Source organism: Giraffa tippelskirchi, chromosome 4 (genome assembly GCF_054371585.1).
Source record: "Giraffa tippelskirchi isolate mGirTip1 chromosome 4, T2T-mGirTip1v1.2.pri, whole genome shotgun sequence".
NCBI classification, from domain to species: Eukaryota; Metazoa; Chordata; class Mammalia; order Artiodactyla; family Giraffidae; genus Giraffa; species Giraffa tippelskirchi.
Window position 1 is genome coordinate 87,237,781 of NC_137278.1, and position 25,000 is coordinate 87,262,780.

Genomic DNA, 25,000 nt, shown 5'->3' on the forward strand with positions numbered 1-25,000 from the left:
TTTCCCCAGTGATGGGGCATTATTTCATGGCAGATAGATGGGGAAAAATGGGAACAGTGGCAGAATATATTTTCTTAGGCTCCAAAATCACTGCAGACAATGACTGCAGCCATGAAATTAAAAGATGCTTGCTCCTTGGAAGAAAAGCTATGACACACCTTGACAGTATAATAAAAAGAAGAGATATTACCTTGCTGATAAAAGTCCATAATAGTCAAAGCTATGGTTTTTCCAGTAGTCATGTACGGATGTGCGTGTTGGATCATAAAGAAAGCTGAGCACTAAAGAATTGATGCTTTTGAACTGTTGTGCTGGAGAAGACTCATGAAAATCCCTTGGACAAGAAGGAGATCAAACCAGTCAATCCTAAAGGAAATCAACCCTGAATATTCATTGGAAGGACTAATGCTGAAGCTGAAGTTCCAGTACTTTGGCCACCTGATGCAAAGAGTTGACTCACTGGAAAAGACCTTGATGCTAGAAAGATTAAGGGTGTGAGGAGAAGAGGGTGACAGAGGATGAGATGGTTGGATGGCATCATCGACAGAATGGACATGAGTTTTTCAAACTCTGGGAGATAGTGAAGGACAGGCAAGCCTGGTGTGCTGCAGTCTATAGGGTCACAAACAGTCAGACACAACTTAGCGACTGAACAACAATAACAACCAATGGCAACGTGTGTCAGTGAGAAAGAGATATTTAGTATATTTAGTAGCATTAGAAGAAAAAAATTACATTTGATTCTTATCTAACTTCTTGCAACAAAATAAATTCCAAAGGTTTAAACATAAAATGAAAAATCATTAAAATAATGGGAAAATAATCTTTGAATACATAAAACACTATGCCGCAACCTACATATTCATCAAAGTAAAATAGATAAGCACATGTGATATATTCACACGTGACAATAATACACAACAATGAAAATTAATGAACTATAGCTACACACAATGACATGCTTGAGTCTTAGAAATGTAATGGTGTGTTTCCTTTCATATGGAATTGCTGCTAAGTTGCTTCAGTCATGTCCAACTCTGTGCGACCCCATAGACGGCAGCCCACCAGGCTCCACCATCCCTGGGATTCTCCAGGCAAGAACACTGGAGTGGGTTGCCATTTCCTTCTCCAGTGCATGAAAGTGAAAAGTGAAAGTGAAGTCGCTCAGTCATGTCTGACCCTTAGCGACCCCATGGACTGTAGCATACCAGGCTCCTCTGTCCAGGGGATTTTCCAGGCAAGAGTACTGGAGTGGGGTGCCATTGCCTTCTCCGAATTAAATGTGAGCAAACTATATCTTTAGGGGTTCATTCAAATGAGGCAAAATTGTAAAGAAGCAAAAGGACATGATTATTACAGGAATCAGGGTGGTGGTTACCTCTTATGTGATGGTGGTACTGTTAACAGAAAGGACGTATAGGAGGCTTCTGGATGATGGCTATGTTCTATTTCTTGACTTGGTTAATGACTTTATAGGTGTATATTTGATAGTAATTCATTAATCTATTCATAAAGGTTTATAAACTTTCTTGTGTGATGTTTATATTGCACCATCAAAGGAGAAAAATAAAAAGTATGATGTAGTTTGATGTTTGGTATTTAGCATTATATCTTGGGCAAATTTTTATTTTGAAGTTATTTTTATTTTTTAAAGTCCTCCTGGATTCCTCTGTATTCACAGTTCCTAGCATTTAGAGGAATCTCTTATTTATTTTTCTCCAGGGTATCTGCAGCCCATTTTCTGGGGAATGCTATAATACCAGGAATTAAATCATATTAGAGAGAAATATGGAAAGCCATATGATTATATGCTGCTGCTGCTAAGTCGCTTCAGTCGTGGCCGACTCGGTGCGACCCCTTAGACGGAAGTCCACCAGGCTCCCCCGTTCCTGGGATTCTCCAGGCAAGAACACTGGAGTGGGTTGCCATTTCCTTCTCCAATATGATTGTATGGCTGCTATCAAAATTCCATTGCACTGCTGCCTGGGATAAGCCTGGCTCTATCTTCCTCCAATACAATCTGGATTTCACTTCTAGATCTATACAAAGATGATTTCCAGTCCTGGGTTTACAGGATTGAATTTATTAATTTATAAGGATGAAATTTATCTTTTAAAGCTGTTGTAATGATGGCTACTATGAATTTTAATGAAACAAGACAAATCATAGCATAGATAATTGCTCTAGAACCAGCTGTTACAAGTCCTGATGGCTGTTACAAGTCCTGTTACAAGAATCTGCCTGCAATGTGGAAGACCTGGGTTCCCTCCCTGGTTGGGAAGATCCCCTGGAGAAGGGAATGGCAACCACTCCAGTATTCTTGCCTGGAGAAATCCATGGACAGAGGAGCCTCACGGGCTACAGTGTATAGGATCACAAAGAGTTGGACACGTCTGAGCTACTAACACACACAGAACTAGATATTAATAATAATGTCTCTCATTGCATACATTTAAGGGAAATGGTTTTTAAAAATGGATTTAATGGCCTGTTGTTTCATCTCATTGCTTGATAGTTTTTTAACAATGGATCCTGACCTTTCTCCCCCATTTACCCCAGGACATTTGTTTATTCACTGCTCACTAGAGGGAGGCCGTTTCCAGTTGCATTCCTTTTCAGAGGCTTTGTCTTCTGCATGGGAAATGGACTCCTCCAAGGCTACTATCTAGTTTACTGTGCTGAATACCCTGCTGAGTGGTACACAGACATACGGTTTAGCCTGGGTAAGTAAACCTGACTGCTTCTAACCCACACCCTAGTTAACGCCCCTTTCTACAGGCTGTATCACCATCACCTCTCCCCATCCTATTATAATAAACACTCAAGAATTCCATTCCCCCCTCCCCTCCCACGGCCATCTCCACCCTGGTCTTTTCTCTGTACAGCAGCCCAAGAGATCTTTTAAAACACATGTACACCCATGGTGGATTCATGTCAATGTATGGCAAAACCAATACAATATTGTAAAGTAAAAAATTATATAAATAAATTAAAAAAAAATAAAACATTATGGCATTCCCCATCTCAAAATCCTCCAATGCATTTCTGTTACTCTCAGGATAAAATACAAATTTCTTACCACTGCCTGTGAAACCCAAATGTTCTTGATCCTGTCTTGACTTCGCTTCCTATCTCCATCCATCTTATTTACTGTCCTATAGCCTCAGTGGCCTTCCTGCTGGACCTGAAATGGTCAAGTCTGTCCTGGCCCAGAGCTGCTGTACAGACTACACCCTCTGTCTGGAATGCTCAACCTCTATATACTCGGGGAGCTTGTCCCTCCTTTTATTTAGGTCTCTGTCAGTTCACATCTACTCATAGAGACTTTCTTGACCACCTATCTAAAATAGTAGAAAACAATGATCCTTGAATATTTTTCATTATCTGCAAGAGGAACTAAAGTATTTTTTTTTTTTAATAAAGTAAAGGTTCAACTGTTTGTGCATTATTCTTGCTCAAAGGAAAAAAGGCAGAGATTATCCTTAATCCCTCACTTTACATCACACATGTTCTCTCCATCAGCTTAGAACAGCTCCCTCTAGTTCTAAAACATGTGCCGACTGAGCTCAGTTCTCCATGACCATGCTAACTTCATCCTGGTCTGAGCCAGGATGACCTCTTGCCTGGACTGCCACAGTGACCTTTAAGTTAACCTTCCTACTTCAAGTCCTGGCCTTCAGTAGCCCCTTCTCCACACAGCAATCAGGGTGAACATTTGAACACATGAATGGCCAGAGCATTAGTTGTATGAATACCCATACATGCACACAGTGGAATATTCTGAAGCCTCAGAAAAACAACCAAAGCAAAACAAAAGCAAAGAATGTCTCTTTTTCAGATGGAGACATCTCTAGAACACATGGTTAAGTAAAAATAAAGTGCACATAGTGTATATACCATGCTGCTTTTTGTGTAGAAATAGGAAAATGTTTGTGTGTGTTTAAAAGTAGAAGAGGAAATACTGGATTGATAAAAAAAAAAAGAAACTATTTTTTAAAAAGAGTATCTCTAGGGTTTAGAGTAAAGAGAATGGGATGGTGGGCAGAAATCTGCTTTTAAGATAGCTTTGTCCTTTGAATCATGAAACTTCATGGAGAAGCGCCAGCAAGATGGTTCAGTTCAGTTCAGTTCAGTTGCTCAGTCGTGTCCGACTCTTTGCGACCCCATGAATTGCAGCACGCCAGGCCTCTCTGTCCATCGCCAACTCCCGGAGTCTACCCAAACCCATGTCCGTCGAGTCCGTTATGCCATCCAACCATCTCATCCTCTGTCGTCCCCTTCTCCTCCCACCCCCAATCCTACCCAGCATTAGGGTCTTTTCCAATGAGTCAACCCTTCGCATGAGGTGGCCAAAGTATTGGAGTTTCAGCTTCAACATCAGACCTTCCAATGAACACCCAGGATTGATCTCTTTTAGGATGGATTGATTGGATCTCCTTGCAGTCCAAGGGACTCTCAAGAGTCTTCTCCAACACCACAGTTCAAAAGCATCAATTCTGCGGTGCTCAGCTTTCTTCACCATCCAACTCTCACATCCATACATGACCACTGGAAAAACCATAGCCTTGACTAGACAGACTTTTGTTGGCAAAGTAATGTCTCTGCTTTTAAATATGCTATCTAGGTTGGCCATAACCTTCCTTCCATGGAGTAAGCGTCTTTTAATTTCATGGCTGCAAACACCATTAGCAGTGATTCTGGAGCCCCCCAAAATAAAGTCTGACACTGTTTCCACTGTTTCCCCATCTATTTCCCATGAAGTGATGGGACCAGATGCCATGATCTTAGTTTTCTGAACGTTGAGCTTTAAGCCAACTTTTTCACTCTCCTCTTTCACCTTCATCAAGAGGCTCTTTAGTTCTTCTTCACTTTCTGCCATAAGGGTGGTGTCATCCGCAAGATGGTAGGAGGGGTGAAATCGCATTTAGAACCCCATACCCACCAGAGGCACTTGGAGGGCTCAAACAAAACTTTGTGTGCAACGGGACACCCCACAGAGACTGAGCCGACCTGCCTTTCAGTGTTTGAGTGTCTCCTGTGGAGGTACGGGTCAGCAGTGACCTGCTGCAGGGGTAGGTCCTCTGGGTGCAGCAGACCTGGGTGTGGCATAAGCCCTCTTGGAGGAGGTCGTCTGATCACATGGATCACAGCCTTGTCTAACTCAATGAAACTATGAGCCATGCCCTATAGGGCCACCCAAGACGGATGGGTCATGGTGGAGAGTTCTGACAAAACGTGGTCCACTGGAGAAGGGAATGGGAAACTACTTCAGTATTCTTGCCTTGAGAACCTCATGAACACTATGAAAAGGCAAAAAGATAGGACACTAAAAGATGAACTCCCCAGGTCAGTAGGTGCCCAAATGCTACTGGAGAAGAGTGGAGAAATAACTCCAGAAAGAATGAAGAGATGGAGCCAAAGCAAAAACAACACCCAGTTGTGAATATGACTGGATACGGAAGCAAGGTCCGATGCTGTAAAGAGCAATATTGCATAGGAACCTGGAATGTCAGGCCCATGAATCAAGGTAAATTGGAAGTGGTCAAAGAGGAGATGGCAAGAGTGAACATCAACACTTTAGGAATCAGTGAACTAAAATGGACTGGAATGGGTGAATTTAATTCAGATGACCATTATATCTACTACTGTGGGCAAGTATCCCTTAGAAGAAATGGAGTAGCCCTCACAGACAACAAAAGAGCCCAAAATGCAGTTCTTGGGTACAATCTCAAAAACGACAGGATGATCTCTGTTAATTTCCAAGGCAGACCATTCAATATCACAGTAATCCAAGTCTATGCCACAAAAAGCAATGCTGAAGAAGTTGAAGTTGAACGGTCCTATGAAGACCTACAAGACCTTCTAGAACTAAGAGCCAAAAAAAGATGTCCTTTTCATCCTAGGGGACTGGAATGCAAAAGTAGGAAGTCAAAAAATACCTGGAGTACCAGGCAAATTTGGCCTTGGACTACAAAATGAAGCAGGGCAAAGGCTAACAGAGATTTTTGCCAAGTGAATGCACTGGTCATAGCAAACACCCTCTTCCAACAGCACAAGAGAAAACTCTACACGTAGACATCACCAGATGGTCAATACCAAAATCAGATTGATTATATTCTTTGCAGCCAAAGATAGAGAAGCTCTATACAGTCAGCAAAAACAAGATCCGGAGCTGACTGGCTCAGATCATGAACTCCTTACTGAAAAATTCAGACTTAAATTGAAGAAAGTAGGGAAAACCACTAGACCATTCAGGCATAACCTCAATCAAATTCCTTATGATTAAACAGTGTAAGTGACAAATAGATTCAAGGGATTAGATCTGATAGACAGAGTGCCTGAAGAACTATGGGTGGAGGTTTGTGACATTGTACAAGAGGCAGGGATCAAGACCATCCCCAAGAAAAAGAAATGCAAAAAGGCAAAATGGTTGTCTGAGGAGGCCTTACAAATAGCTGAGAAAAGAAGAGAAGCTAAAGGCAAAGGAGAAAAGGAAAGAGATACCCATCTGAATGCAGAGTTCCAAAGAATAGCAAGGAGAGATAAGAAAGCCTTCCTCAGCGATCAACGCAAAGAAATAGAGGAAAACAATAGAATGAGAAAGACCAGAGATCTCAAGGGGACATTTCATGTAAAGATGGGCACAATAAAGGACAGAAATGGTATGGACCTAACAGAAGCAGAAGATATTAAGAAGAGGTGGCAAGAATACACAGAAGAACTATACAAAAAAGATCTTCATGACCCAGACAATAATGATGGTGTTATCACTCACCTAGAGCCAGACATCCTGGAATGCGAAGTCAGGTGGGCCTTAGGAAGCATCACTACGAACAAAGCTAGTGGAGGTGATGGAATTCCAGCTGAGCTATTTCAAGTCCTCAAAGATGATGCTGTGAGAAATCTTCCAGCAAACAAAAGCCCAGGACCAGACGGCTTCACAGCTGAATTCTACCAAAAATTTAGAGAAGAGCTAACACCTATCCTACTCAAACTCTTCCAGAAAATTGCAGAAGATGGTAAACTTCCAAACTCATTCTATGAGGCCACCATCACCCTAATTCCAAAACCAGACAAAGATGTCACAAAAAAGGAAAACTACAGGCCAATATCACTGATGAACATAGATGCAAAAATCCTTAATAAAATTCTAGCAAACAGAATCCAACATCATATTAAAAAGATCATACATCATGACCAAGTGGGCTTTATCCCAGGAATGCAAGGTTTTTTTAACATCCGCAAATCAATCAATGTAATACACCACATTAACAAATTGAAAGAAAAAAACCATATGGTTATCTCAATAGATGCAGAAAAAGCCTTTGACAAAATTCAGCATCCATTTATGATAAAAACCCTCCAGAAAGCAGGAATAGAAGGAACATATCTCAACATAATAAAAGCTATATATGACAAACCCACAGCAAACATTATCCTCAATGGTGAAAAATTGAAAGCATTTCCCCTAAAGTCAGGAACAAGGCAAGGATGCCCACTTTCACCACTACTATTCAACATAGTTTTGGAAGTTTTGGCCACAGCAATCAGAGCTGAAAAAGAAATAAAAGGAATACAGATAGGAAAAGAAGAAGTAAAACTCTCACTGTTTGCAGATGACATGATCCTCTACATAGAAAACCCTAAAGACTCTACTAGAAAATTACTAGAGTTGATCAATGAATATAGTAAAGTTGCAGGATATAAAATTAACACACAGAAATCCCTTGCATTCCTATACTCCAATAATGAGAAAACAGAAAGAGAAATTAAGGAAACAATACCATTCACCACTGCAACAAAAAGAATAAAATACTTAGGAATATATCTACCTAAAGAAACAAAAGACTTATATATAGAAAACTATAAAACACTGATGAAAGAAATCAAAGAGGACACAAACAGATGGAGAAATATACCGTGTTCATGGATTGGAAGAATTAATATAGTGAAAATGAGTATAATACCCAAAGCAATCTATAGATTCAATGCAATCCCTATCAAGCTACCAATGGTATTTTTCACAGAACTAGAACAAATCATCTCACAATTTGTATGGAAATATAAGAAACCTCGAATAGCCAAAGCAATCTTGAGGAAGAAGAATGGAACTGGAGGAATCAACCTGCCTGACTTCAGGCTCTACTACAAAGCCACAGTCATCAAGACAGTATGGTACTGGCACAAAGATAGAAATATAGATCAATGGAACAAAATAGAAAGCCCAGAGATAAACCCACGCACGTATGGACACCTTATCTTCGACAAAGGAGGCAAGAATATACAATGGAGAAAAGACAATCTCTTTAACAAGTGGTGCTGGGAAAACTGGTCAACCACTTGTAAAAGAATGAAACTAGAACACTTCCTAACACCATACACAAAAATAAACTCAAAATGGATTAAAGATCTAAACGTAAGACCAGAAACTATAAAACTCCTAGAGGAAAACATAGGCAAAACACTCTCCGACATAAATCACAGCAGGATCCTCCATGACCCACCTCCCAGAATATTGGAAATAAAAGCAAAAATAAACAAATGGGACCTAATTAAAATTAAAAGCTTTTGCACAACAAAGGAAACTATAAGCAAGGTGAAAAGACAGCCTTCAGAATGGGAGAAAATAATAGCAAATGAAGCAACAGACAGACAATTAATCTCAAAAATATACAAGCAACTTCTGCAGCTGAATTCCAGAAAAACAAACGACCCAATCAAAAAATGGGCCAAAGAACTAAACAGACATTTCTCCAAAGAAGACATACAGATGGCTAACAAACACACGAAAAGATGCTCAACATCACTCATTATTAGAGAAATGCAAATCAAAACCACAATGAGGTACCATTTCACACCAGTCAGAATGGCTGCTATCCAAAAGTCTACAAGCAATAAATGCTGGAGAGGGTGTGGAGAAAAGGGAACCCTCTTACACTGTTGGTGGGAATGCAAACTAGTACAGCCACTATGGAGAACAGTGTGGAGATTCCTTAAAAAACTGGGAATAGAACTGCCATACGACCCAGCAATCCCACTGCTGGGCATATACACCGAGGAAACCAGAATTGAAAGAGACGCGTGTACCCCAATGTTCATCGCAGCACTGTTTACAATAGCCAGGACATGGAAGCAACCTAGATGTCCATCAGCAGACGAATGGATAAGGAAGCTGTGGTACATATACACAATGGAATATTACTCAGCCATTAAAAAAAATACATTTGAATCGGTTCTAGTGAGATGGATGAAACTGGAGCCCATTATACAGAGTGAAGTAAGCCAGAAAGAAAAACAACAATACACTATACTAATGCATATACATGGAATTTGAAAGATGGCAACGATAACCCTATATGCGAGACAGAATAAGAGACACAGATGCATAGAACAATTTTATGGACTCTGAGGGAGAAGGTGAGGGTGGGACGTTCTGGGAGAATAGCATTGAAACATGTATATTATCGTATGTGAAACAGAACACCATTCCAGGTTCGATGCATGAGACAAGGGCTCAGGGGCGGGGCAATGGGATGACCCAGAGGGATGGGATGGGGAGGGAAGTGGGTGGGGGGTCCAGGAAGGGGAACACATGTAAACCCATGGCTGATTCATGTCAATGTATGGCAAAAACTATTACAATATTGTAAAGTAATTAGCCCCCAACTAAAATAAATAAATTTATTAAAAAAAAAAAAAAAGAGTAAAGCACTAAAAAAAAAAAAAAAATGATGCTGTGAAAGTGTTGCACTCAATATGCCAGCAAATTTGGAAAACTCAGCAGTGGCCACAGGACTGGAAAAGATCAGTTTTCATTCCAATCCCAAAGAAAGGCAATGCCAAAGAATGCTCAAACTACCGCACAATTGCACTCATCTCATATGCTAGCAAAGTAATGCTCAAAATTCTCCAAACCAGGCTTCAACAGTACATGAACTGTGAACTTCGAGATATTCAAGCTGGATTTAGAAATGGCAAAGGAACCAGAGATCAAAATGCCAACATCTGTTGGGTCATGGAAAAAGCAAGAGAGTTCCAGAAAAACATCTACTTCTGCTTCATTGACTATGCCAAAGCCTTTGACTGTGTGGATCACAACAGACTGAAAAATTCTTAAAGATAAGGGAATTCCAGACCACCTGACCTGATTCATGAGAAAGCTGTATGCAGGTCAAGAGACAACAGTTAGAACCAGACATGGAACAATGGACTGCTTCCAAATCGGGAAAGAAGTATGTATATTGTCACCCTGCTTATTTAACTTATATGCAGGGTACACCATGTGAAATGTCAGGCTGGACAAGGCACAAGCTGGAATCAAGATTGCCTTGAGAAATATCAATAACCTCAGACACGCAGATGACACTACCCTTATGGCAGAAAGAGAAGAAGAACTAAAGAGCCTCTTGATGAAAGTGAAAGATGCAAGTAAAAAAGTTGGCTTAAAACTCAACATTCAGAAAACTAAGATCATGGCATATGGTCCCATCACTTCATGGCAAATAGATGGGGAAACAGTGGAAAACAGTGAGAGACTTTATTTTCTTGGGCTCCAAAATCACTGCAGATGATGACTACAGCCATGAAATTAAAAGACGCTTGCTGCTTGGAAGAAAAGCTATGACCAACCTAGACAGCATATTAAAAAGCAGAGACATTACTTTGCCAACAAAGGTTCATCTAGTCAAAGCTATGGTTTTTCCAGTAGTCATGTATGGGTGTGAGAGCTGAATTATAAAGAAAGTTAAGCACTGAAAAAAGAATTGATGATTTTGAACTGTAGTGTTGGAGAAGACTCTTGACAGTCCCTTGGACTACAAAGAGATCCAGCCAGTCCATCCTAAAGGATCATTCCTGAATGTTCATTGGAAGGACTGATGCTGAAGCTGAAAATCCAATACTTTGGCCACCTGATGCAAAGAACTGACTCCTTGGAAAAGACCCTGATGCTGAGAAAGATTGAAGGCAGGAGGAGAAGGGGACAATAGAGGATGAGATGGTTGGATGGCATCACCGACTCGATGGACGTGAGTTTGAGCAAGCCCCGGGACCTTGTAATGGACAGGGAAGCCTGCCGTGCTGCAGTCCATGGGGTCGCAAAGAATCGGCAGGACTAAGCGACTGAACTGTACTGAACTATCCTGTCTTTTCAAGAAGTCAGTGTCCTGAAAAAAAAAAGATAGGGATCTGGGCTAGATAAAAATATCCTTAAAGGATGTAATGACCAGATGTTAGATGTGGGCCTCTTTGGGATTTGGTTTACACAAACCAGCTAGAAGCAGAGTTCTGGGAATATTGAGGAAACTGGAATATGCTGAGGTATTACATAAGATGAAGATCTCAAGGATATGCACCAAGGTGTTTATTGGCGGTAGGAACAAAGTGTCTTGTTTTTCTTATTTTTGCTAATAAGCATTTCATCTTCCACAAAACATACATACTTCTTTTGTAATAAACTGACATCAGATCCTATTCTCCCCCGCCTAAAACCTGCCAACGGCTTTCTGTTGCTCTTAAAAATCCGAACTTCTCACCATGGCCCATAGAGCCTAATGAAATTTTGAGATTATCACCCTATTCTCATCTCCTCATCCCCCACCTCCCGCCATCTATCTTAAAGCATTAACTGCAGCACCTTCCTTCTGTTTCTTTGACATACTAAACCTACACTATCCTTAGGACCTTTGCATCTGTTAATTCCTCTACCAGAAAGCTCTCTCCGCAAATACAGATCTTTATATTCTCATTATTTAAATCACAGGGCAGATGCCAAATCTTCAGAAAAGCTTTCCCTATTGCCCTCATCTAAAGTAGAGACACCTCCTCCCCACCCCATTTCACTCTCTGTTTCATCATCCTACTTTGATTTTCTGCTTTGTAGTGGTATGTCATTTAAAAGTTTTCATTATTTTAACTCATTTCTGTGTTTCTCCACTGAAATGTAATCTCTATGAGAACAGACACCTTGACTGCTTTTCTCACTGCTACATCCCTGGTGTTTAAGACAGTGCTTGGTACATAGTAAGACCTCAACAAATGTTATTTGAATAAATGAATGAAAGAGTAAACATGTGAATGAATCTCATATTATCCTTGTAAGACAGGTGCTATTAGAATCTACATTTTACGGATAAGAAAACTGAGGCTCAGAGAAGTTAAGTGAATTGTCCAGGGACACACAGACATCAAATCTAAGGTGCCTGCTTTTTGATTGCTGTGTGTGCTATTTTCGGCCCCTCTCCCATCCCCTGGTGCTCCCTCCACTGGTGTCCCTTCCCTCCAGGATAATAATCTTTTGACTAGACAAGATTCAAAATGATTGTTTTTGCTGCTGCTACTGCTAAGTAGCTTCAGACGTGTCCGACTCTGTGCAACCCCATAGACGGCAGCCCACCAGGCTCCGCCGTCCCTGGGATTCTCCAGGCAAGAACACTGGAGTGGGTTGCCATTTCCTTCTCCAATGCATGAAAGTGAAAAGTGAAAGTGAAGTCGCTCAGTCGTGTCCGACTCTTCGCGACCCTGTGGGCTGCAGCCTACCAGGCTTCTCCGTCCATGGGATTTTCCAGGCAAGAGTACTGGCATGGGGTGCCATTGCCTTCTCCAATGATTGTTTCATATCATAGCAAATGAGGTAAGAGTAGATGTGACTGTTTTTAATTCAATTGTTCTTGCTTTTTGCCTGTTGTAATTTGATCAGCACACTTACACTTGACTGAGAACTGAGCTTGGGCATCTATGGCACATGACCTAGCATACACAGTCCTGGCGCTGCTCATCTCAGACCTTTCTGTGCCTGTGAATGGGGAAGGGGAGTGTGCAGTGGTGAAAATCAGTTTGCTAGGTGCCAAGCTCTCTAACTACTTCCACAAGAGTAGATATATCAGTCAGTAGTGCTCTGAGCAATAAGTCACAGAAAACCAACACTTAGTAACTTAAATAATTAAGAATTTATATTTCTCACATAACAAGATTGTCCAAAGATAGGTGGTTTCTGCATTCCTTCAGCTGCTTCCTGGTGTCACTAAGGTCCCAGGCACTTTCTGCTCCACTGTTGTGAACATATTTACCTTGTGTCTTCGTGACAGTCACCTCATGGTTGCAAGACATTTCCTGTAGCTCCAGGCATCACACCTAGCATCGAAGGAAGAGGGAGGCAGTAGAGGCACTGGTCCCACCTGCCCCCTTTATCAGAAAAGCCAAAGAGTTCCAAGAAAACCTCCAGAAGTCTTTCCTTTACACCGTCTCAGCAGAACTAGGTCACAAGACCTCTTCTCAGCTTTCCAGCCTCTAGAGTGTGGGTGGCCAAGGAGGAGGGATTCAAATTGGTGGTCAAGTTTGCTGACCACAGTTTGATTGTTTTTGAATGAGCTGGAGGCTTGCTATTTATTCATTCATTTACTTGCTTATTTTCTTATTTATTTAAATGTCAGATGATGGTGGGGGCTCCCTCTCTCCTATCTATCACCTGACACTGTGCATTTTCAGTCTTTTGGCCTGTGAAACAGCATAGCTCTTTCATTCAAATTTGGGACCAGGGTACGTTGCCCCCTCCCTTCTTTCTTGCCTTAGTATCATTCTTAGAATTCGAGGTCAAATGCCCTTCCCTTCATTTTTTAGAAAACAACCAAACCAAACCAAACCAAAAAAAAGACACAAACCACTTTGATTGTGAGAAAACACCAAAAACAGCACACATTGTTAACTTCCCCCTCTCTTCTTTGCCAAGGTGTCTTCCTATTCATTTTGGGAATGGGAATCAACATTCACAGTGACTATATATTGCGCCAGCTCAGGAAGCCTGGAGAAATCATCTATAGGATTCCACAAGGTAACGTCTCCCCTGCCCTCCAGATTCTCACTCTTCCTTGAGAGCCTGTCCCAGGAGTTTCACTATGAGTAACAAAAGAGAGGGCACAGATGATGCCATCTATCCCAGTAGGTCCCTGACTTCTCCTCCATGTCCCATTCTGCCCGACAATACATTTGCGTTCCTGGTCTGAACCTGAAAGAGCAAGAGAAGAGCCCCCAGGAAGGTTCATGATTACGATACCCTCAGTGTAGGGAGTGTGGGGTTTGGGATCAGATGTAAGTAGGCTCTCACTTAGCTGAAGTTTATCCTGTGCTGCATTAGGGTTCTCCAGAGAAGTAGAACCAATTGAATATAGGCTTCCCAGGTGGCTCAATGATAAAGAATCCACCTGCCAATGCAGGAGACACGGGAGGACAGGGGTTTAATCCCTGGGCCTGGAAGGAGGAATGGCAACCTTCTTGGCAAGGAAATGGCAACCTACTCCAGTATTTTTGCCTAGAAAAATCTCATGGATAGAGGACCCTGGTGGGCTATAGTCATGGGGTTGCAAAAGAGTCGTACACGACTGAAAACACACACACACACAACTGATAAATAAAGAGATTTATTATGAGGAATTGGCTCACATGACTGTGGAGGTTGAAAAATCCCAGGATCTGCCATCTACAAGGTGGAGTCCCCAGAGAATAGGTGGTGTAATTTCCAGTTCCAGTCTGAGTGCAGGAAACCAATGTTCAGCCCAAAACCAGAGAACGAATTCTCCCTCAGCCGATTTTTGTTCTGTTCAAGCCTCCAGAGGATTGATGCCTCTCAATCTGGGGGTTGGGCGTGGGGTGGGGAGACAATCTGCTTTACTCAGTCTGTTGACTCAAATGTTAATTTGATCCAGACACTGTTACAGACACACCCAGAAATAATGATCAACCAAGTATCTGGGCACCACATGGCCCAGTCAAGTTGACACAAGAAATTAACAATCATTTGCATGTAGAGTGCTGATCCTTCCTAGGTTAGCAAATAAAGCCAAATCATGCACGACCAACACATTTGTCCTCTTCAAGAAGTCTCACTAGACTTAACTAGAGAGTAGTCAGGGGGTAGCATTTATTTCCTGCCACTTGTGTGTTCTTAAAGATGTAGAGAATCATATTTACTTCATCAAAACTTAGGATGGGAAGCCTTACAAGTGCATTTTCAGAGATAAAGGTGCAGAATATTTGAAGTTCTAACTGTTCCCAAGTAACCAGGGTGTGAGGTTAACATATAAGCAGGTGGGAATAAATTCACCCAAGTGATTCTCCAACTTTTTTAGGTGAATATTTGTGTAGGTCAGTGGCTCCTACCTTTTTTGATGTAAACACAACCCTTTATTTACATTTAAAAATTACTGAATTATAACATAATGTTAGCACATACTAATATCCACTGATTAATCTATGATTTAAAAATAACGACAAAGCTAACTTTGAATTCAGCAACACTTAAATGAATTTGAATGTGGCTAAATCCTTTTAGTATCTGCTGCTGCTAAGTCACTTCAGTCGTGTCCGACTCTGTGCGACCCCATAGACGGCCACCCACCAGGTGCCCCCATCCCTGGGATTCTCCAGGCAAGAACACTGGAGTGGGTTGCCATTTCCTTCTCCAACGCATGAAAGTGAAAAGTGAAAGCGAAGCCACTCAGTCATGTCCAACTCTTAGCGACCCCATGGACTGCAACCCACAGGCTCCTCCGTCCATGGGATTTTCCAGGCAAGAGTACTGGAGTGGGTTGCCCTTGCCTTCTCTGCTTTCAGTACCTACATCCAACAAAAACAGTACTGTAGGTTGAAGTATACCATTTGCTATATTCACAGACTATTCATAGACTCTTTGCAATCAGCCAGTAGTTCCTCCTGGGGCCTGGGGAGTTATAGGCCAGGAACCGCTGATGCAGTATCATCTCCTTAAGGAAGATAACTTTAAGGGTCTTTTATTTTTTAAGTCTTCACTCAGTAACTAGACAAATAGAGAACAGCAGAGAAAATTCTTGAAAGCTAGATTGTCAAGGTTGGTTTCCAACTATTGGATTAGCCAAAAAGTTCCTTTGAATTTTTCCGCAGCATCTTACAAAAAAACCTGAATGAACCTTTTGGCCAACCCAATATTAAGTTATATTAGATAATAGTTTAAAAACAAAATATTCTTTGTATAAGTATGGAAAGAAAAATTGTTTTGGGTGAAGCTTTCCCAGGTTACTGTGGGGCAGAAATATTGAATGTAGATATATTTCCTATCATTAGAAACGTGTTGATTTATAGATATAGTTTTGAGATCAGAAATAGTGGATGGATAGAAAAGGAAACCTTTAAAATCAATAGAAACAGACTTCACCAGTCTCCAGGAAAGAAAAACCCTGCAGCTCCCACTCTGAACTTAAACTTGAACGGAATGTACTGTTTTGCAGAAGTGGGAGGGCAAACACCAAAGGAGAATCAGACTGCGGCTCACATCAATCCAGGCTTTTATTATTTTCACCTGGTGTGTTGTTCCACTTTGTGTGATGGTGGATGTGCTGTGGGCTGAGGCAGTGTGGGTGCCCAGGGAAGGACTGAGCTCAGAGGTGGTTGGAAATGTTACTTAACAGAATGAAACAAGCCCTGACCTCCTGCACCTCATCCTTGTCCTGCCCCGAGCCAGTGGTTCAGCCGTTGCTGGAGATCTGGATGGAGCCCATCCAGTGATTCGGGCCACTCCTCATCCTTCCAGGATGTTCTGAGGGCTGCAGGATGCCGACACTGTTTTCCCTTCTCCCCAAGAGGATTCCACCAAACTCCCCCGGCTCTGAAGGCGGTCTCCAGCCCCGCATTTGACCTAGGTGCCCTCATGTGTTTTGGAACAAAGCAGAGGGGTTCTAACATGGCAACAATGGAGTGCAGGTGACTGACTTGTTGATTCTTCCTGCACACAGGTGGCTTGTTCACGTATGTTTCTGGAGCCAATTTCCTTGGTGAGATCATTGAATGGATCGGCTATGCCCTGGCCTCTTGGTCCCTCCCAGCACTTGCATTTGCATTTTTCTCAGTTTGTTTCCTTGGGCTGCGAGCTTTTCATCATCATAGGTAAACTTTTCAATTAAGGTGGCAGCATCCACATAGCTTTCTTCTCCAAACAGGCTTTTCTTAAAACACGGAGTCAGATTTAGAAACCTAAAAGATTTATTTTTAACAAGGTAAGGTGACACAATAACCCAGATGGGTCAATTCTGACGTCTTAGATTTTCACTGAAGTTGGAATTTAGCTGGATGACAGCAGCAGTGACACTTCTTTCCTTCCTATGAACAAAAACAATTCCACCTAGACAGGGGCACTGAGGTGACTTGTGAAGCCACGTGCCTGTTGAAGAAGGCTTCCCAGAGAGAAGCACTTGGTGTCCACGTGAGGCAGTTGACCAAGTTCTGTGCCCTCCTGTCAGGCTTACCTGGCGATGGCTGCTGTCTGGCTGTGGACTACAGGTAAGAGTCAGGAGGTACAAGGTGTGCTTCAGTTCACCTCGGCTGCACTCTCGAAGTGTGTTCCATGGGTGGGACCCCAGGTCGCATTCTCCAGAGTTTCCCAGGCAGCTCTGAGGCATGGTCCGGACAGAGAGTCAGTGGAGAAAAGCACTAGCTCTAGTGTGGCTGCTATTTTTAATTCTAGATTTGGTGCTAACAGTTCAGGTAATCACAGAGCCCTGGAAAATCCAGAATTCTTTTCTTGGAATCTATGTAATACCAGGGTTTATTCTGGTACTCTCCTCCTTCCCCTGCCCCCACGTTCTGTAGATCATAACCCAGGTCATTGCTGGCTTCCTGGGAAGATCAGTTCAGTTCAGTTGCTGAGTCGTGTCCAACTCTTTGTGACCCCATGAACTGCAGCACGCCAGGCTTCCCTGTCTGTCACCAGTTCTCGGAGTTTGCTCAAACTCACGTCCATTGAGTCAGTGATGCCATCTAACCATCTCATTCTCTGTCGTCCCCTTCTCCTCCTGCCTTCAATCTTCCCCAGCATCAGGGTCTTTTCCAATGAGTCAGTTCTTCCTATCAGGCCAAAGTATTGGAGTTTCAGCTTCAGCATCAGTCCTTCCAATGAATATTCAGGATTTTAGGATTGACTGGTTGGATCTCCTTGTAGTCCAAGGGACTCTCAAGTCTTCTCCAACACCACAGCTCGAAAGCATCAATTCTTTGGTGCTCAGCTTTCTTTATAGTCAAACTCTCACATCCATACATGACTGCTGGAAAAACCATAGCTTTGACTAGATGAACCTTTGTTGGCAAAATAATGTCTCTGCTTTTTAATATGCTGTCTAGGTTGGTCAAAGTTTTTCTTCCAAGGAGCAAGGGTCTTTTAATTTCATGGCTGCAGTCACAATCTGCAGTGATTTTGGAGCCCAAGAAAGTAAAGTCTCTCACTGTTTTCCACTGTTTCCCCATCTATTTGCCATGAAGTGATGGGACCATATGCCATGATCCTAGTTTTCTGAATGCTGAGTTTTAAGCCAACTTTTTCACTCGCCTCTTTCACTTTCATCAAGAGGCTCTTTAGTTCTTCTTCTCTTTCTGCCATAAGGGTAGTGTCATCTGCGTATCTGAGATTATTGATATTTCTCCAGGCAATCTTGATTCCAGCTTGTGCCTTGTCCAGCCTGACATTTCACATGAGGTACTCTGCATAAAAGTTAAATAAGCAGGGTGACAATATATGTACTTCTTTCCCAATTTGGAACCAGTCTGTTATTCCATGTCCAGTTCTAACTGTTGCTTCTTGACCTGTATACAGATTTCTCAGGAGGCAGGTCAGGTGGTCTGATATTCCCATGTCTTTCAGAATTTTCCAGTTTGTTGTGAGCCACACAGTCAAAGGCGTTGGCATAATCAATAAAGCAGAAGTAGATGTTTTTCTGGAACGTCTCTTGCTTTTTCGATGACCCAACCGATGTTGGCAATTTGATCTCTGGTTCCTTTGCCATTTCTAAATCCAGCTTGAATAGCTGGAAGTTCTCAGTTCACGTACTGTTGAAGCCTGGCTTAGAGAATTTTGAGCATTACTTTGCTAGCGTGTGACATGAGTGCAATTGTGCGGTAGTTTGAACATTCTTTGGCGTTGCCTTTCTTCGGGATTGGAATAAAAACTGACCTTTTCCAGTCCTGTGGCCACTGCTGAGTTTTCCAAATTTGCTGGCATATTGAGTGCAGCACTTTAATAGCATCATCTTTGAGGATTTGAAATAGCTCAACTGGAATTCCATCACCTCCACTAGCTTTGTTCGTAGTGATGCTTCCTAAGGCCCACCTGACTTCATATTCCAGGATGTCTGGCTCTAGGTGAGTGATCACACCATCGTGGTTATCTGGGTCATGAAGATCTTTTTTGTATAGTTCCTCTGTGTATTCTTGCCACCTCTTCTCAATATCTTCTGCTTCTGTTTAGGCCCATATCATTTCTGTCCTTTATTGTGCCCATCTTTGCATGAAATGTCCCCTTGCTATCTCTAGTTTTCTTGAAGAGATCTCTGGTCTTTCCCATTCTATTGTTTTCCTCTATTTCTTTGCGTTGATCGCTGAGGAAGGCTTTCTTATCTCTCCTTGCTATTCTTTGGAACTCTGCATTCAGATGGGTATCTCTTTCCTTTTCTCCTTTGCCTTTAGCTTCTCTTCTTTTCTCAGCTATTTGTAAGGCCTCCTCAGACAACCATTTTGCCTTTTTGCATTTCTTTTTCTTGGGGATGGTCTTGATCCCTGCCTCTTGTACAATGTCACAAACCTCCACCCATAGTTCTTCAGGCACTCTGTCTATCAGATCTAATCCCTTGAATCTATTTGTCACTTACACTGTATAATCATAAGGAATTTGATTGAGGTTATGCCTGAATGGTCTAGTGGTTTTCCCTACTTTCTTCAATTTAAGTCTGAATTTTTCAGTAAGGAGTTCATGATCTGAGCCACAGTCTGCTCCGGGTCTTGTTTTTGCTGACTGTATAGAGCTTCTCCAACTTTGGCTGCAAAGAATATAATCAATCTGATTTTGATATTGACCATCTGGTGATGTCCACGTGTAGAGTTTTCTCTTGTGCTGTTGGAAGAGGGTGTTTGCTATGACCAGTGCGTTCACTTGGCAAAACTCGTTAGCCTTTGCCCTGCTTCATTTTGTAGTCCAAGGTCAAATTTGCCTGGTACTCCAGGTATTTTTTGACTTCCTTCTTTTGCATTCCAGTCCCCTAGGATGAAAAGGACATCTTTTTTTGGCTCTTAGTTCTAGAAGGTCTTATAGGTCTTCATAGGACCGTTCAACTTCAACTTCTTCAGCATTTCTTGTTGGGGCATAGACTTGGATTACTGTGATATTGAATGGTCTGCCTTGGAAATTAACAGAGATCATCCTGTCGTTTTTGAGATTGTACCCAAGAACTGCATTTTGGGCTCTTTTGTTGTCTGTGAGGGCTACTCCATTTCTTCTAAGGGATACTTGCCCACAGTAGTAGATATAATGGTCATCTGAATTAAATTCACCCATTCCAGTCCATTTTAGTTCACTGATTCCTAAAGTGTCGATGTTCACTCTTGCCATCTCCTCTTTGACCACTTCCAATTTACCTTGATTCATGGATGTAACATTCCAGGTTCCTATGCAGTGTTGTTCTTTACAGCATCAGACTTTACTTCCATCACCGGTCACATCTACAACTGGGTGGTGTTTTTGCTTTGGCTCTGTCTCTTCATTCTTTCTGTGTTTATTTCTCCTTGGAAGATAGGGTCAACCATTCTGTGTGATACCTGTGTGGGACACTTTCAGAACTTTGCCATCTGCTGGGGAATTCTGGGAACTGCAGGAGATAGACCCTTCCTCTGTGGCCAGGGGAGCCTGGCAGGCTCTAGTTCATAGGGTCACAAAGAATTGCACACAACTGAAGAGACTTAGCATATACCTACTGATCAGGCCTAAGGCTTTACCAGCTTCCACCTCCCTCCTAATCCCTCCACCTAGGATAGGGTGGGGACAAAAAGTTAAGTATCACTGAAAGGGGAAGGAATACACACTAAATTGCTATCAGGCTTTAAAGACAAGTTTCAGATCCCTTTCCTGAAATGGGCTAGAGGAAAGAGAAAGCCTGCTGTTCCTGGACACATGGCGGGGTGGAGGGGTGGGGAGGATGCCCAAAGGGAGAACGGGCTTGGAATCAGGACCCTGAAGGAAACCCTTAGGCTCCTGCATAGGCATTTTAGTCCAGCTAATGATCAATTTCATAGTCTTGAAGGCTTAACTAAGAATGAGTTCTTTTCCTTGGAATGGGATTTATGCAGAGACCTTCTAGAAATGAATGAAACAGCAGCTCTCCTCATGACTGCTTCCTACGCCCTCCTGGGCTTGGTAGAGAAGGGCACCGGTGGGGTCCCCAGCCTGGAAGGAGGTCAGTGAAATAATTCTCTCCCATTCAGGTAGGCCTATTGCCCACCAGAGTCAGAGAAGTGGGGTAAGGCCAGAGCATCAGTCAGTAGAGGACTGATGAGTATGGACTGTGGCGGTCCTGGTCAGGGGAGGCAGCAGTTCTACCAGAGGGTTCTAGCTAGAGCAACAGCAAAATCCAAACTGAGGCCCTGTCCTGCTGTGCTGACTGCTTCAGAGGGAAGGCTGGAGGGCATCATTTTTATAAGGGGTTTGTGAAAGGCAGCTCAGCAGACCCCATATCACTGCACGGAAAACCAGCCACCTCCTGTGACATATTAACCCTGGTTGCCTGCCATTTCAAACTATGATACTTGAACAGAGTGTATCAGTTTAATTAGAACTTAAGAGCTACCAGCTTCAACTAGTTAAGAGAACAGCCTGGTCACTTAAAAAGAAAGCCATTTTTACAAGACGTATTAGTCCCCCTCGACTGCCCAAAGAGGAACTGAGTGGCTTAAAGAACAGAAATGTATTCTCTCACAGTTCTGGAGGCAGAAGTCTGAAATCAAGGTGTGGGAGGACCACACTCTCTCTGAAGGCTCAAGGGAAGAATCCTTCCTCGTCTCTTCCTAGCTTCTGGCAGTGGCCGGCATTCCTTGGTGTTCGTGGCTTGTAGCTGCATCCCTGTCACCCCTGCCTCTGTCTTCACAAGGCCTTCCCCCACTGTGCGTCTGTCTCTGTGTCTCTGCTTCCCCTTCTCATGGAAACACCAGTCATATTGGATTAACAGCCCACCCTGCTCCAGTATGACCTTATCTTAATAAATTATATCTGCAATGATCCTATTTTCAAAATAAGGTCACCTTCTCAGGTACTGGAAGTTAGAACTTCATCCTATGTTTTAGGGGACACACAATTCAATAGACAATACAAGGTAACTTTTTTTTTTTTTTCTTTTGGCATTCCCCCAGGCCTTGTGAAGGGATATTTTACCTGGGAACCTGACCACGAGTTAACCTTGACCATGCTCTTTGGGATCTCTAGTTCCTGTATGCTTCAGTTCAATCCACTGAGTACTTCTTTCTGGCTATTATATATTCTTTACTGGGTAAAATATACATAACAAAATTTCCCATTTTAACGATATTAAGTATATAACTCAGTGGCATCTGTTACCCTCATTATGTGGTACAGCCACTACTGCCGGTCTCTGGCTATTGTTTTTTATTTCCCAACATGAGAAGCTTCAACATTTACAAGAGGTAGGATGCTGGAGAGAGGAAGAAGATAGACAGATGGCCACCTGGAAAAGTCAGGCCCCGAATAACTGCAGGCTGATTTGTAACAGGGACTTCAAACAGATCAAACCTCAACCACTGACCACTGCTTGATTATATTTATAATTATTCCTCTTTTGTCTTTTAGATTCTACCTCAAGATGTTTGATGACTACCCCAAGTCTCGAAGAGCCCTCATTCCATTCATCTTTTAAAGAAACCAAAGAACAAGGGAACAAAGCTCCCACGATCCTGTTGAAAACCATCAAGCTGCTGAACCTGTAACTTTTAAAGTCCCACTGTGTATGTGTAATAGTAGTGTGGTGTCCTGGCAGCTGGCCTGAGGAGTCTGCATGGGCCCCTCTAGTGTCTCCTCTCAGCCCCCTGGGGGGCTCTGTCCTGATCTGTTGAAGAATAAGGCCCCGCCTTTTAATGCAGAGATATCTGCTTCTTAGCTATTCCTAGAAAGTGCAAACTTTCCTATGTGTTTTTTCTTTGAGTGACCCAAGTACATGTGGCTTTATACCTACTCTATATCAGTGTTAAGACTTTGTGCAGTTGAGAAAGCTTTGAGTTGAGGGCATTGCTTATAGAATTTATTAAAGGTACACATTTGACTCCTATACAAATTAGCAGCAATTTAAATTCTGAAGCTGCACAGACCCAGACCAATTCTCCTCCCAAATGAAAACCTACTCACCTTTTCCTTTTCCTTAGTTAATTATGAAAGATGTGAAATGATTAAGTAGACTTTGAGCAGGGGAGCTCTCTCTTCATTCTGCTGAAAATGCAACAATACATTGACCCCATTTCAAATTTGTGCACTGTCTTAGTGCCTCTGTCTTCCTGAAGATTTCACAGTCCCCAATAGAGATATCATACATAGGCTAACACAGTTAACTGGTGTGGATTTTATCAAAGGTCAGGTTTTAATGACCACAAAGAAGAAGAGATGACTGGTTGACCACAGAAGGAGAGAGAAAGTATTTTGTATAGAGACTGCAAATTCTCATGTTTTTGGAAACTGGTGTGTGTATGTGCTTAGTTGCTCAGTCGTGTCTGTCTCTTTGTGACCCCATGGACTATAGCCCACCAGACTCCTCTGTCCTTGGGGATTCTTCAGGCAAGAATACTGGAGTGGGTTGCCATGCCCTTCTCCAGGGGATCTTCCCAACCCAGGAATTGAACCCAGGTCTCCTGCATTGCAGGCAGATTCTTGACCATCTGAGCCACCAGAGAAGCCCTGGAAACTGGTGGAAATAGCCAAATAATGAGTGTCAGACAATGGAAAGTACTGAGTTAGAGTGTACGCTGTTTCCCCTGACCAGATGTGTACAGTGATGGTGAAGCATCTCAGAAGCACCCAGCATCTCTTCCCTTCTGGAGTTTCTGCACCACAGTCCTCAGGATCTGTTCAAGAAGGAATCCCCTAGAGGTGCCTTGAACCTCAGTCCTTAGAAGTCCTGGGAGCCAAGGCTGGAATTCACAACTAGAGGGACACCTCTAGGCAGACAACCTGCATTGTTTGGCCCCAACGGTGTTTTACACATAGTTTGGTTTTCTTTTTCTTTTTACATGAAAAGTTTCCAAAATTTAAAAATTAGGAAGTTTCTTCATTTTCCAGTTTCTTTGAGAACATTGGAGAATCTGGGCCTGTGGAGCCTGCCAAGAACTATGACTGGTCAGCTGGGAGACATCAGAATTTGCAACCTCAGTGGAAGGGGGTCACCCTCAAGTGGATGCTGAAACTTTGGGCTCTCTAAGGAAGGAACTGAATCCTCCTAATCACCATGCATGATGATATTTGTCTCTGCAGGTCTAGGTTTGTGTCCAGCATTGGTAATCTTTTTTTAATCTCTTTGAGAAGTGAGCACCAGTTTCATCAGATGTAGTGCTAAGTGCAGAAATTCACTAGATAAAATACATAGGACACTCAAAAGATCTGAAGATGTATATGACCAAAAAATACAAATTGTAATCATTTATATACATGTTTTGCTGTTTAAATGACTCTTGCATTATGGATAAGTAATTTTTTTCAATTAAAAGACCCCCAAAGTTATAAATATTTTCATAAGGTGTTGAGCTGTGTTTGTTTCCTTTTATTCTGTTTTTTTTTTTTTTTTTCCCTGAGTGTTGTTCCTTTCTTTCCTTTTCTATTTTGCCAACTTGAAATTCAGGGCCCTGAGCTGAAAATAAAAGAGAAATGTGACTTATAGAGCTTGTCAACCACAGCTTAGAACTCCAAGCAGGTGCAATAAAGGTGCAGGAGAATGTATTAAGGCTGGATGCCTCTCCAAGTGTTCAGGAATACACAGGGGAGTGGGGAAACCACACTCAGTGAAATCAGCCTTAAGGTGTAGGTTGGCCTCTGTGAAATGACTTCCAGCTCTCTCTTCAACACTTAAAACTGCCTTTATGAAATCCTTTATCTTATTACTATATATAATACCCAGACCAGTCCTTGATTTGTAATAAATGCTCAATAAATGGTAGCTATTATTTG

At 42.2% G+C, this 25,000-nt stretch overlaps 1 protein-coding gene across 1 annotated transcript in view; it reads left to right on the top strand.

The window, feature by feature from the left end:
- SRD5A2 (steroid 5 alpha-reductase 2) overlaps positions 1 to 24,560 on the top strand; it is a 51,199-nt gene extending 26,639 nt beyond the window's left edge. The window contains exons 2-5 of the mRNA XM_081590333.1: positions 2,560 to 2,723; positions 13,727 to 13,828; positions 16,761 to 16,911; positions 22,643 to 24,560. Of these exons, the coding sequence (XP_081446459.1) occupies positions 2,560 to 2,723; positions 13,727 to 13,828; positions 16,761 to 16,911; positions 22,643 to 22,709 (484 nt within the window). The 3' untranslated portion in view covers positions 22,710 to 24,560. The remainder of the gene's footprint in view (positions 1 to 2,559; positions 2,724 to 13,726; positions 13,829 to 16,760; positions 16,912 to 22,642) is intronic.
- Positions 24,561 to 25,000: the final 440 nt, after the last annotated feature.